Genomic DNA, 14,032 nt, shown 5'->3' on the forward strand with positions numbered 1-14,032 from the left:
AGCTTCATGAGGAGAAAAGTAGACATGAAAAAAAAAATGAAGCTTTTGGCTGGTACATAATAGGAGTGCACTTGTCAAAAATTGCCTTGCTGATCACCAGATACTGCACTTAGGTCCCTGCAGTGTACTGGAACAGAGATAGAAACCATTCAGTTATCATCTGAAATTCTAGAGACACATCACAGGTCTTGTGTGAGAAGAAATAAATGTGAAATGGAAAGCTGGATAAATTAAATATTACATGCAGGTCAGCTACCATTGGGGGTTTTCTCTGCCTCTTTCTAAAAATCAGCTCTAGAAAATGCTTTTGATCTTTTCAGGGATAAAAGAAGGATGGAAGAAAGAGGGAAAGGAAGGAAAGGAAGTGGCGGAAGGAAGGAAGGAAGTGGTGGAAGGAAGGAAGTGGCAGAAGTGGTGGAAGGAAGTGGCGGAAGGAAGGAAGTGGCGGAAGTGGCGGAAGGAAGGAAGGAAGTGGCGGAAGGAAGTGGCGGAAGGAAGTGGCGGAAGGAAGTGGCGGAAGGAAGTGGCGGAAGGAAGGAAGGAAGTGGCAGAAGTCGTGGAAGGAAGTGGCGGAAGGAAGGAAGTGGCGGAAGTGGCGGAAGTGGCGGAAGGAAGTGGCGGAAGGAAGTGGCGGAAGGAAGGAAGTGGCGGAAGGAAGTGGCGGAAGGAAGGAAGGAAGGAAGGAAGGAAGGAAGGAAGGAAGGAAGGAAGGAAGGAAGGAAGGAAGGAAGGAAGGAAGGAAGGAAGGAAGGAAGGAAGGAAGGAAGGAAGGAAGGAAGGAAGGAAGGAAGGAAGGAAGGAAGGAAGGAAGGAAGGAAGGAAGGAAGGAATCGAAATTCTTCAGACTGCCAGCTTTGACGCTGGTGGCACCAGCCTGTGCCATGAGGAAACAGGAAGGCGTAAGCCAAACCCAGAACATTTGTTTATGACTTAAGTCCTTTCCTGGAGACCAGCAACAGCTTCTGGGATCCATGGTCAGTATCAGCACCAGTGGCACTGCAGGGCAACCTGCTGGCAGGTGAACATGCTAAAAACCAATCACCTGCCTGCATGAACTGTGCAGGTGCAGCTTCATTACAGTGAGGATGCTTCCAGCTCACTTTTTCCTGATACTGAACTCCAGCAAACACCAACCTTGCATGTGTAGTGCTCTGGCCCCTCTAACTCATCATCAAGTGCTGCATGTGGCTTCAGAGCCCAGAGACCATCAGCTTCTCTGCAAGCTGCTGCCTGAGGTGTTGTCACTTTCTAGAAGAATGGGGAATGGTTACAGCAGGGTTACCATTGCTTTAATTTAAATAGCAGTGTTCACCATGCAGCCTGGTAATACCTGTAACTTAACAAATATAACAGCCAATGGCCTGCACACTGTGTGTCCTTGAAGGAAAAAACATGCAAAAATCTCTATCTTCAAAATGCAGATCCACTCCAGCTCAAAGTACAGATGGTATCTGAGCCAAAGGTGCTCAGGCCTCAATTCTGTACTCACTGCCAAATAGAAGCTTGAAAGCAAGTTGAGAATTGACACAGCAGATTTATTATGGGTTACCTCCAATATAGATTTGATATTTAAATTACATCATTGGTATCTTTCATCCTTTTTTTATTAATCTAAAGAAATAAGCCTGAGGTTGAGACAATTCCTGCACAGGGCTCTATCTTCTTTTTCCATAATTTCTGTATAATGAAAAATCTAACCACATACAGGTGGTGGGGTCCAGGTCTCCCTCATCCACGTGAGAGGTCAGAACTCTAGGACAGAGCTTTTATACACTTCATGTTTGGAAGCCTTTCCAGGGGATGCACAGACCCACCTACAGCTATTTTTTAAACAAAGCTACTGTCTGCAACTTTGGAAAGGTCAATATCTTCCTCCCCTTTCACCTTTGTCAAGCCACAGCCCACAGGATTAAACCCCTGCATCCTGTGTAGATGGCACAGAGCCATGTTCTTGCCCCTGGAACTCAACTTTGGGTGTGTGGTGCTGCCACCTCAACAGGAGCTGCAGACCACTCCTCCTTGTCCTCTAAAACAGGGAATAGTCAACAGTAAAGACACTTGTTCCTCAGGAGGGGAACCACTGGGTGGAACTGTCCAGTCTCAAGGATTCTGGTCATGGACATCACTGCTTCTACAAGAGAAAAACAAATTCTAAGCTAAAAGTAACACCTTTCTTTGAGGTGTATCTTGAAATGGCAATTAAAAGCAACTAATTGCTGAATTTCTCCAGACATAGCTAAACTAATCACACTTGCTCTGATCTAGAAATGACCACAATCTCTTTAGGCACATCCTGATTTAATGCCCCAAATCAGTCTGTTTCTGGCTCTGCCCACACACATCAAGGTCTGCCCTGTGTTGAATTTCATTAGTAAAAGCAAGGAGGAGCTCTAGATGTACCAGATCAATCTCAGATTTAATCAGAGTCCTTTTTTCAGCTTCATTGGATTGCTCTCTTGTGATTTAGCCAAGGGACACAGAGGTGACACGAGCAAAGGCAGAATTCTAGGTGCATGTGAAGTGCTGAAGCCAAACACAAGAATTTTACAGAGCACCAAAGGCCACTGCTGCTGTGCAAGGGCTTGCAAGGGCTAGGCAAGGGCTGCATTTCTTTTTAATCATCTTAATAAAATCTTGCTCCTACTTTAAGAGCATAAGTCCTTAAATGAATGTAGGATGCTTGTTTTTCAAGTGACCTGCATTCAGCTGATGATTTTTCCTGGCAGTAAACTGTCTGGTGCACATTCAGTGAGGCTGTGTCAAGCCTGTGTGTTGTGCATGTGTCTGGTCACAACAATTTGCAGAACAAGCTGCTGAAAAATTGAGTTACAAATCTAAGGCTGATATCATTTTGCTGGATGCTGACAGTGACTGGGTCTAGATCATGCATCTACCTGAGAAGCCACCATGTGATCATACAGTGGTTTGGTTTGGAAGGGACTTTTAAAGGCCATCTAGTCCAACCCCCTGCAATGAGCACAGACAACTTCAAATAGACCAGGGTGCTCAGGGCCCCATCCAGCCTAATCTTGAATGTTTCCAGGCCATCCACACCTTTCTGAGCAACCTGTACCAGTGTTTTACAATCCTCTTCTAGTTTAAAACCAGCCCCCTTGTCCTATCACATCAGGCTCTCCTAAAACTTTTGTCACCATTTTTCATAAAATGCCCCTTTAGGTACTAGGAGGCTTCCATAAGGCCTCCCCCCATCCTTCTCCAGGCTGAACAACCCCAAGCCTCTCAGGCTCTCTTCAGAGGAGGGTGCTTCAATCCATCTTTGGGGCCCTGCCCTGGACAGAGCTATTCTGCCCTTGTTCCAATACCTCCTCATCTTTCCTGGGAACCCCAGAGCTGATGCAGCACTGCAGGTGGGCTCTCACCAGAGCAGGGCAGAGGGGCACAGTCCCCTCCCTGGCCCTGCTGCCCACACTGCTTTGGATGCAGCCCAGGACACATCTGGCTCTCTGTGCTGGGAGTGCCCATGGCTGGATCATGTCCAGTCTCTCCCCCTGAGTCCTTCTCAGCAGGGCTGCTCTCCATCTGTCCATTCCCAGCCTGTGCTGATACAGGGTTTGCCCTGATCTGGGTGCAGCACCCAGTACTTGGCCTTGTCAAACCTCACGAGATTCCCATGGGCCCACTTGGAGTCAGTACTGATTGCTGATGACTGGCACATGAACTTCAAATTCCAGTTCTCAGCTAAGGCAAGCAATTCTTCAAGGCACAAGATCCACATTTGGATACCTGAATGTGTTTTTTTTTCAAGCTCCAGAAGTTTAAAACATTCATGGGTTGAGCAGTAAGCTCTCCAGGGCAGAGCAGCAAGCTGGTAAGCATCTGAGAGGAGTTTATTAGTACAGCTCTATTTTGTTGTGGTTATTTTTTACAGAAGTTTAACCAAAAGGTGGGGTGTTTCTTTCAGCCTTTGGAACAGCTTAACTCCATCACTCTGCAAGGTCAGCAAGCTTACTAAGAGAAGTCAAATAGAGCAGAGGGGTTGCAATGTGAAATCAAAGGCAAACAGACTAGAAATTGCTTCACATCTGATGGAAAATGAATAAAAAATGAAAACAGTAAGCTATGGCTGGATTTCCTTTCCCAGGAATTGCAGCACTTCTGCTTGCGTGGAGCACCAGTGGCACCTAGTGACCGTACCTAGAAGATCACCTCGAATGGGTGTGAACACAGAAAGCCAGAGTGCAGACTGGGCCAGAGCACCCATCGCTGACCTGCTGCTGGTGGTGGCTGCAAAGCTGGGCTAACCTCTAGCAGCAGAACTGCATCTCTGCGGCCAGACACTGCAGCACGTTTACAGAAGATGCTATCATGTCTTGCCAACTGCAATCGTGAAATCCTCCCCAGCTCTCTCTGTCACACCAGCCTGGAGGTTCAGCAGCAGTGTGGCACAACTTGCCTCTCCCACAGCTGCAGAAGCAGCCCCTCTTCAACAACAAACTCTTTGTGAAACACTTTCCAGTGTGGATGGAAATCAGTGGCTCAGCGCTGGCTACTGGGAATAGAGAACATGAGCAACACCGAGTCACCTGGCCCTCTGCCAAGCAGACAAGAGTCCTTTTGTTCCCTCTGGAGAAAGGACTCTTCTCCAAGAGCACTGGAGGCCAGACACTGAACAGTATTGTTGTAACTGGGTGAAAAGTTTACCAGTGCAGGGGAAACAGTATAAAAATTATCATACACAGTAATTTGGAGTTCAAAAGGGCACTATGTATGCCCAATGTAAGTGACTAGTAGTGTGGGAAGAAGCAGAAGACTATCAGGTCTATGTTGATGCAGATAAAACAGACCAATAGACCTACATTTATTAAAAGAAAAAAGAAAATGACAGTAAAGAAAGAAACACAATTTCATTAAGAGATGTCATTAGAAGAGTAAGAGAAGCTGCAATTATAAGTCACAGTTAGGTGGAAAAAATTGAACAATTTCTGACACTTTTTGGTGCCTGGAACTACAGGCTCATGCTTTGTAAGGTTCCACTCAGCTCTCCTCTCCTGAGCACCTGGGACTGGTTGCTGGTAAGCTGTAAATCTTCAGCCTCTCAAAGTCTTAACATGGCACTCCTATGCCTGTGCTGGGTGGTTGCCAGAGACCTTTCCTATTTTTCCTAAGAATAAAGTTACTTCCTACTTGCTGGCTGAACACCTTCCTTCCACAGCTGTCCTTGGGATGGGTCTGCACAGACTGGCACCTGCCCTTCACTCTGGGTTTGTACCCATGTGTCATCTACAGCAGCCACCAGAACTGTTAGGAAAGGAAAGCAAGGTGGAGGAGTCATCGGGGACAGTGAGCAGCAGGAGCAGAGCAACACCACTGTTTGTACCCAAAAGGGGCTGAAAAACTGGCTGGGGACTACTGCCCATGAGTCCTTCATCACTGAACAGGCTGTGTGATGCCCTGGATCTGGGGCTTTCAGCATGACTGACCCTCTGAGGGCCTGTGAGGCTTTCCAGTACCTTCCCACCTTCTGCTCCTTTGGAGGATCCCTCCAGCTAAGTCCCTTGTCATCTCCCCTGCAAGGGGAGGCTAGTCAGCCTGGAAGGGAGGAATCACCATGAGTTTGGAAGCTCAAGTGGAGCCCACAGAGGCAGTCCAGCACCCAGCAGGAACCACCACGACAGCTGCTGCTTCAGGCTCACACTTTGTGGTGTTTATTATTCTTTTCATTCTTGGCCATGTCTCCATTATTATTATTCTTTCCATGTGAAGGAGGAAATCCTGCTTATGAACCTCTGTTTGTGGTCCCTGCTGTGCACTCAGCTGCCCAGATCAGCACTCCGCTGTGGGTGAGCTGCTGGCCCAACATCCAGCTCGCCTCTGGGTGATGTACTCAACCCAGACAAAACTGGATGACTGCCCCAAGGGAAGGCTGTCTCTGAATGTGCTGTGTTCCTGCAGGACTCCATACTGGGCCATTTCCAACCATTAGTTGTCAGAGAAAAGACACTGGGCTAAGCCGACCAGCATGGTTACCCTTTTCTTCCTGAAAACTCTCACCAAACACCCAGACAATTAATACTAGCAAGGGTTGGGTGTTCACAAAGGCAAAATACAAGCCAAACATAGAGGAATAGTTGCAAAACTATTGAGTCCTGAGATGCAGAAAGCATTTGTCTTTCCTGATGCAGTATTCAAAAAATGAGGAAAGGATCAAAAAATTTCCCCATGACACCAACAAATATAAAACATCAGAAAATCAACAAGTGAGAATAAAAAACCATACACGTTCATGAGAGGTGTAGGTAGGTCAGTGTGAAGTGGGCCACAGTGAACCTCATCAGAGGGCTCTCCACTGGCATCTCCCTCCTACCAGGGCAGGAGCAACCACTGGGCTACCAAGTGGGTGGACAATACCATGGCAGGATGTGCAGGATGTGCACCTTGCTGGCATCAGGCAAGTCCATGACCATTTTGAATACAGCAAAGATGGGCAGGAAGCAGCATGCCATAGACTTGTCTGCAACTAAAAACCTAAAAAGCCACACAGGCACCAAGGAGTTTGCTTTCCCTCAAAACTTCTTGTACCTTTTGCCTGGACGAGTTGATCCTTCCCTCCTCCCAAGTTCTCCATCCGGACGCATTGCCTCTGGTGCCACCACCATGCCTGCCTGCTTATTTGTGGTAAACCAGTGTGGTTTGATACAGTTTTATCAGTAAAGACTTGGAAGCATTTGTGGTTCTTTTTAAACCTGTGGTGAGCCAGTAAGTGCTGTGTGCTGCTTGTAGGTCAAAGCACAGCTGAAATGGCATCCTGCAGGCTGGGGGAGGCTGGGCCTGAGCATGGTCTGACCCTGCAAACCACTTCCGTGCCCTAAACTGTGTCAAATATCTTGGGAAAGGGTATGCAGAAGAGACCCTTCACACATGCATTCTCCTGCAGTGTGCTGGATTCACCCCTCCCACAAAGGAGCCCACCTTCCCAAGGCCACCGTTAACACAGAGGTGTGCAAAGGTGTCCGAGCAGCTTCTGGCTGCCTGAGAAATCAGTCACCTCCCTGCTGGCTGATGGCACACAGCCTGAGGGCTCTTGCCTGGCATGACTGAGCATCTCAAATCGCTGGCAGGGCTCTACCACAACCCCCTGCCTTGAATGAATCTTTCACCAATAAAAAGCAAGCAAAACTGGAGCAAACGAAGCATTGACTAGGATAGGGATGCATTTGGATGAGTTTTCTATCTCTTCATACTTCAGTGGAGCTGCTGTCAGATGATACAGGCTCCCTGCCAGTCAGCCAGATGCTACTACTGCCCAAGGATGGGCACAAAATAACTCCTTGCAAGGGAGGTCAAGGAAAACTACAGTACAGTGAAACAACTCACCTTATTTCTGTAGGAAATATCTCACACGGTTTAAAAAAGATGCTGTGAAAGTTTGATACAGATTTTAAATCTTGAATATTGAATATGAGCTTTTACCTGAGCTGGAAATACCTATGTAAAGGGCTGCATTTTACTTTTGCATGAAATAATGTTTTGCTGCCTTTCTAATAACCACTTCGGTTGCTTTGAATGGAAGTAGGATTTTTGTGAGTCACACAAAATTGAATTTGCACAAGAGCTGCAGTTGTGGATAAAACAAATTTTTGCTGACAGCAATTCTGAAAAACTTATCTATTCTATCTGCTATTTTTACCCCCAAAGCATAGAAAATTTCTAATAATCTCTGAATAGCTGTGGACCTGTTTCCACTTGCAAACCTGTAAGTGTCTGCAAAATGGAATCAAATGCCTGTCCTTTGAGAGCTTTCATTTGATGATGGTGAAACACATGCTCAGAAGTAAAAGTCAACATGATCCTATTAAATTCCTTTAAAAAAAACAAAAACAAAAACCCAAAAACCCCACCAAACCAAAAAACACCACCAAAAAAAAACTCCAAAAACCAAACTCTAGGAATTTTTAAAAACCCCAACAAACATAAATGTCATTTGGTCCCAGGGAAGAGCATTAGAACAAGAAGGCTCAAGGAGAACAAAATATTTACAGAGCAGATTCCCACCATCATACTTCCCAGCACCCTCAGTGCTGCAATGCCACTCTTTCAAGCACAACCTGCTTCACCACTAGACCTCATTTTCTCAAGGGATTCTTTAAGGAAAAACAATGGGAAACTTCTCTGGAGTTCCCTGCTTCTCTGAAACTTATTTTTATGCTCTATCTCAGTACTAAGCAATGAAGTTGCTTTTGCTGTATGTTCCAACAGTATTTCAGGTAGAGTGAATATCCTTTGAGGTACAGAAATGTACCTCTGAGGTAGCTAACATGACACTATTTTCTAATCAAGTAGTACTTTAAGAAAATTTCCTGCAGCAAGCATCATCAAACAAATGCACTGAGCAGCTGTGGTTCCTTCACCTCAATCCTAACAGTCCAAGACCTGAATGCACACTTGTAAATTACTATTCATTCTGAATCATTAGAATGTGTTGTTCTTTCCCCAGACCTATATCAGGCATAATTTACTGATTTCCCACTGCTTACTTCATAAGATGTTGAAAATTCATGCACATACTTGGACCACTTTAGCAGGTTTTACAGACTGACAGTCCTTTTATTTGTATGGGTTCAGCATACAGCCGTGTGATACACTGAAGCTAAGAAAAACTGGGGAGGATGATTCACAGGAAAATTTTTGACAAGTCCATTCCTTCTAATTCAGTGCAAAAACAATTCACATACAATCAATAATCAGAGACTAAATTCTACATTATTTTAAATTTACTTAGCGCTGTAAGTAATCATTAGTGACAATACTACTATCACCTGGAAATAAGGCAGGGGCAAGATCTGACCTACATCTGTTTTATAATTATAGTGTTCCTAGTTGTATATTACTTTATATGCATACACTTATATGAAACAACAGCAAAATAAAACTGTTCCCACAACAATGAACAGAGTATATTGTACAGCTTATAAGTTATGGTATACAGTAAAAGTGGTGTCTCATACTATAGGTTATGGAATACATTCATAGACAATGATATATATTAATTTGCAAATTTAACAAAGAATTTTTTAAAACAAGAAAGATATTACATACAATGGTGCTGATTCATCATTACTGCAGTTTAAAATATTGGCCCATTCATGCCACAGGAAACTTGGAATCACACTCAGAATATACCATTTGACAGAGCTGCAATGATTGAAGAACAACCTGAATTTCTTGGAGTTTGAGTACTTGATTTTGCAATCCTGAAGTTGAATGATCTAGGTTTAGTTTCTCTATCTAGCTCTATTATATACATATAAATACTTGCCTTATGGTATTTATCAGCTCTGCTTTTTGACTTGGAAATAAATATTCAGTTTATCACTTTCCTTCACACCAAAGAGGAACCAAGACATGGAAGCCCGAGGGCACATGCCACTAACATAGTGGCTGATGTGTTGGCTTTTAATGGGAAGTGGCACTCTAAGTATCTAATCACTCTATTTATAGAATTTAAACCCCTAAACTACTTTGGAACATTCATATATTTTACCTACTGCTAAGTTGGCAAATATTATTTAACTACAAATCTAATCTAGATAATAGCTTTTAAATCCATTGAAGCCAAGATGCGTCAGAATAATAATAATCATACAACTATACAAATAGTTGTACTTAATTCCTAATTTTACAGTGCTGCAACTCTCCAGCAGTGAGTAACAGAAATGTACGTATGTACACCTGTAACAGAGAAAGAGCAAACCTGTTTTGTGGATGGACTTATGTCTGCTGTTCTCATGCTCAATGTTTAGGTTTATATTAAAAATAGTATCAGCAGAGAATTGCTGTGGGAAGAGAAGCACAAAATGCTGCTCAAGAATATCTGAAGCCAGATGTCACAAAGTGACACTTTTGATTGCCAGGGCTGCTTGTGCTTCTGTTTGTCGTGGCTTCTCCAGCTACTCCCAGAGTATGATGATGAGGTCGGATGGGGAAGCTGCTTAACAGTGACAAAAACTGTTACACCTGTCTGCTGCACTGGAAAATTGGTCCTTTGAGCTCAGCTAGACAGGAGGCAGCCATGGGGGGCTGAGGGGTTAAAGGCAGCTGGTGATTTAATGTCTGAGTTAGACTTTAGGAAACAGTATGCTTCACATTGCAAATAATGTTTATTTTACACAGGACCATCAGAATTAACAATAGGGTGCCAGAGTGCATCTTCACTAATCTATCCCATAACAACATGGAAGTACTATTTTTAAAGACACATATTTATATATCTGGTAACCACTTTTGTCCCCGTTACTTAACTAGCAATTAGAAACGCTTTGGGACGCACATACACATGCACACATTTAAAAAAAGGCAATACAAATTCTTTTGTTGCTGTTAGAAATAATAAGTACCAGCACATCATCGTTTCCTTGTCCCGCTGCTGCCACTGGCAGATTTATTGAAACTTCTGCTCATTTGTGGGAAGTGTACTGTTGGTGTTCTTTCAGTGGGGCCATACAGCCCTAAATTCCTGGCTGTGGCTGACTTTCGAAGAGGCTTGACACTGGGAAAAGGATTGAAGACTTGTGGCTTTGGGTTCCCAGGCTGGGGAGATTTAGCCAGGTTTCCACTGTCTCTGGATGTAGTGGAAGACTCTGATAAACATGGCTGGCTGGACTGATGGGATGTTGGCTCCACATCAGTTTGGGTATCTGAGTTGAGTTCCAGTGCTTCCAGTTTTAGCTGAACCATGGACATGTTTGTACCGCTGTCCGTAGAGTCTGCCTCAGATGACTGCTGCTCAGCTTTCCGAGTAGTCCTGTCATCCAAACCACCTTCTTCTCTTTCTGCAAAGTCAGAATGTTTGGAAGCCTCCTCCTTTGCACCAGGACTATTTGTTTTACAGCTCTCACTCTGCTCATCTATCAGTCCTACGGTATCCCCGTAGCCCAGCTGGCCTTTGGCCCTAGCAATGTTCTTCCGATGAACTCGTATGTGAGTGCGCCACGGAGAGTTCAGTTTTGTTTTAAGATCTTCTTGGGGAATGGGAGACATCTTCCCCGTAGCATGGCTTGGGATGTGAATAACAGCATTTTTGAGAGACTTGTTATTCAATTTCATCTTCTTTCCTAAAAGGAGGTGGTTTATCACTGGGGAATGGTTTACCTGAGAAGGGAGGAGGCTGGTAACTGGCCCCTTGTCTGAAAGAAAGCATTCAAAAGAAACACAGTATTGTTAAAGAACAAAACAAATTAATGTTCTAAGGATCTATCACCAAATTTGATACCTTTCTTGAGATATGGCAAAGGTTTGTAGGACAGAATGTATTTAAAAAAAAACAATCCAAACTTAAAAATCATCACTGAATTTCACTTATGTCTTAGAGTTGAACACAAAGCAGCACCTTCTATATAAGGATTTTCTGCCCTCCCTCACTGCTTTGCACCTCTGGGGAAACCCCAAGCCAGGAATACCATGAAAATATATAATTTACAAAATAGCTTTTTGATTTTTGGAATTGAACTATAACTGATAGTTTAACATAAATATTGGCTTCTCATATTTCCCCTCTCCTTCATTTCTCTACCAACAGTAAGAGGCAATTCAGTCTCCATATGAGGTCAGTCACACAAGCCTTTCTATGAGGCTTGTATGACTGGAAAATGGAAAATGAATTGAAGTACTTTTAATGCATAAAACCACATCTTAATAAGCCAGAGGAGTAGAATTAGTGATTAGATGACAGTTTGATTAAATGACAAACCCAGCCCTGTGCCATGATTAGTAAGATTAGAAGGATTTGTGTTTGGAAGGTAGAGGTTGGCATCCTTGAGAATCAACATTTTACTGTCTGCACTGTTTCTGCTGGCTGCAGCCTCTGTTCAAAGCAAACACTTCACTAATATTAAAAAAAAAAAAAATTCCTTCTAAACCATGTAAATAAAAAATTGCAGTTCCATGTATTCCAATGCTCCTGCTAGCACAGGTTCACACAATCTAGAAGAGAAATAAAAATTCTCCACAATGACCCATTTGCACAGTGAATTTCAATAGTGAACTTAGAAGGATGACACCTAAGCAGGGAGGAATGAATGAGGGGGGCTGTGTGCAGCTTGTACACCCAGTAAAACCTTCAGCTACACATTTCATGCCAACCCTGGCACTGCTGAGTCTGACAGTCAGGGAGACAGACTCCATAACATGGGTTGTTAAATAAGGGACTGATGTCCAGCTCAGTCCTCACAACAGTATCACTATGGCTAAGGAAGCTGCCAGCCACAATGGAACATCTAAGCCAGTTCCTTCAGTTGCATAATTTGCCATGCCCAGATGAATTTAGAGGCATTTGGATAATACAGACCAGCTAGGAATCTACCTGCCACATGATCTGAAGCATCCTCACCTCTGCATTCAATTTTTTCAGTGCATCAGTATGTCAATTCCAAGAATGCCAAGACTTTAAGTTTTTTAAATCAGAGAGATCAACATAATGCACTCAGATAGCAAAGCCACTTTTAAATACCATTATTTAGTTGGTCCCTGGGACCTAAGAAAACCCCAGGGTCATCATCTTCAGATCCTGACAAAAGAAGAAAAAAGATCACCTTCTTGTTTTCTGTCTGCATGAAGCAGTACCTACTTTACTACTAATGTTATATCATTAATGTCATCATTTGTTATAATGTTATATCATCAGTCTTTCTTACTTTGTCTATTTGGTGAAATGTAAAATAATGTCATTTGCCTGACGAAGGTAGTTTGCAATAAATCAGGAAATGAAGCAGTTTTGGATGTGTTACCTGCTCTGATATACACATGGTGAACCTGCTGCTGCTGCTTCTTCTTTATCCTGGAATATTGCTTTTTCAGTGCATTAATATCGGTGGTCATACGCTCCATCATCATGCTGTTAAAAGCAGCCTGATAGTCACTTCTGCAAGAATCTATTGCTCCTGGACTTAATTCTGCAATGTTACTGGAACCAAGACTTTGTTCTTCATTCTGATCTGTAGAAGGAGGGAATAAAGTGGAGATGAGGAATAAATTGGCTTACTCGAGAGATGTATCTGTACTTCTGTAGATTATTTCCAAGGGAAGTCTGTGTCTGATTCCTATCATCTTATTTAACTGTAACCTTCAATTAAAAATTTATTATAATATGTATATTTAACTAAGCTGTGCTATTTACAATAAGAAGTATTATAAATACCACTACTGCTTAAGAATAGCAGGGGTTTGAGGGGAGGTTAAAGAGTACAAAAGTCAATTAACATGGCTGTGCAAAGTTGTAAGCATAGCTCTTCAAATATCCAAAAGTACATCAAGCCACCACTGAAATAGTTCAATAACAGATTATTAAAGATACTCGGTTGTCGTAGAGGCCAAAAATGCAAGTTATAAAATGTGTTACAGTCAAGCAGGCATGAGATTAAACAAGCAACCTAGTGCTACCAGCAAGAAGCATCAAGAAACAGAATACCACAAGGAGAAAGCTGCTAGCAGCAACAAAAAGGATAGGCACAAGAGCAGCTGAGGATCAGACAACTTGAGTGTCTCTGACCAACAGCTGCAGAGCATCAGCAGCAGAGCAGTTTATTTTCACAGCTGTTCCTGATGCACCAACCTGGCACAGCAGGGTGAGGAAGATAATTCTTTTTCAAGGAATGTTTATTTGTCTTTGGCTTAGTTTGCAACAGCAGTCTGATGTTCTGACTAAGTGCTAGTTTGAAGCAGCAGGTAGAGAGTCCCCCAGGAAGGGAAAAACAAAACACCACAGCAATCGAGAGGAAAATTGCAGCATGCTGGTCTCAGCAAAACCGAGACACAAGAATGATGAAGTGTGAACAGCAACTTGTTACATCAGTCTGGGTTTTTTTGAGGGTAAGGTGGTGCTGAATTGGGGCTAAATAAAAATGGCCTCTCCCAAGATACTGTGAAATCACTGTGGATCCAGTACCATTTCATAAAGGCTACTACTTTTGTTGTATGGATCAGCATTTTGTACTGCTTGTAGAGAATTTGCACTGGTGTTCATACAATTCTGTCAAGAAATTTCCATGCAAAAGGATTTGAAAAATGGTGACATTTT

General features: G+C 43.2%; 1 protein-coding gene across 6 annotated transcripts in view; it reads right to left on the minus strand.

The window, feature by feature from the left end:
* Positions 1-8,535: 8,535 nt before the first annotated feature.
* Positions 8,536-14,032, minus strand: part of TBC1D30 (TBC1 domain family member 30) — a 50,877-nt gene continuing 45,380 nt past the window's right edge. For 4 of the 6 annotated variants that reach the window (XM_059846988.1, XM_059846985.1, XM_059846991.1 and 1 more), the window contains 3 exons: positions 12,744-12,950; positions 12,467-12,523; positions 8,536-11,144 (listed from right to left, as the gene is read on the minus strand). In XM_059846988.1, the coding sequence (XP_059702971.1) occupies positions 10,363-11,144; positions 12,467-12,523; positions 12,744-12,950 (1,046 nt within the window). In that variant the 3' untranslated portion in view covers positions 8,536-10,362. The remainder of the gene's footprint in view (positions 11,145-12,466; positions 12,524-12,743; positions 12,951-14,032) is intronic. The other 2 variants (XM_059846986.1, XM_059846989.1) reach the window with 1 other exon arrangement.

This window comes from Haemorhous mexicanus, chromosome 5 (assembly GCF_027477595.1).
Source record: "Haemorhous mexicanus isolate bHaeMex1 chromosome 5, bHaeMex1.pri, whole genome shotgun sequence".
NCBI lineage: Eukaryota > Metazoa > Chordata > Aves > Passeriformes > Fringillidae > Haemorhous > Haemorhous mexicanus.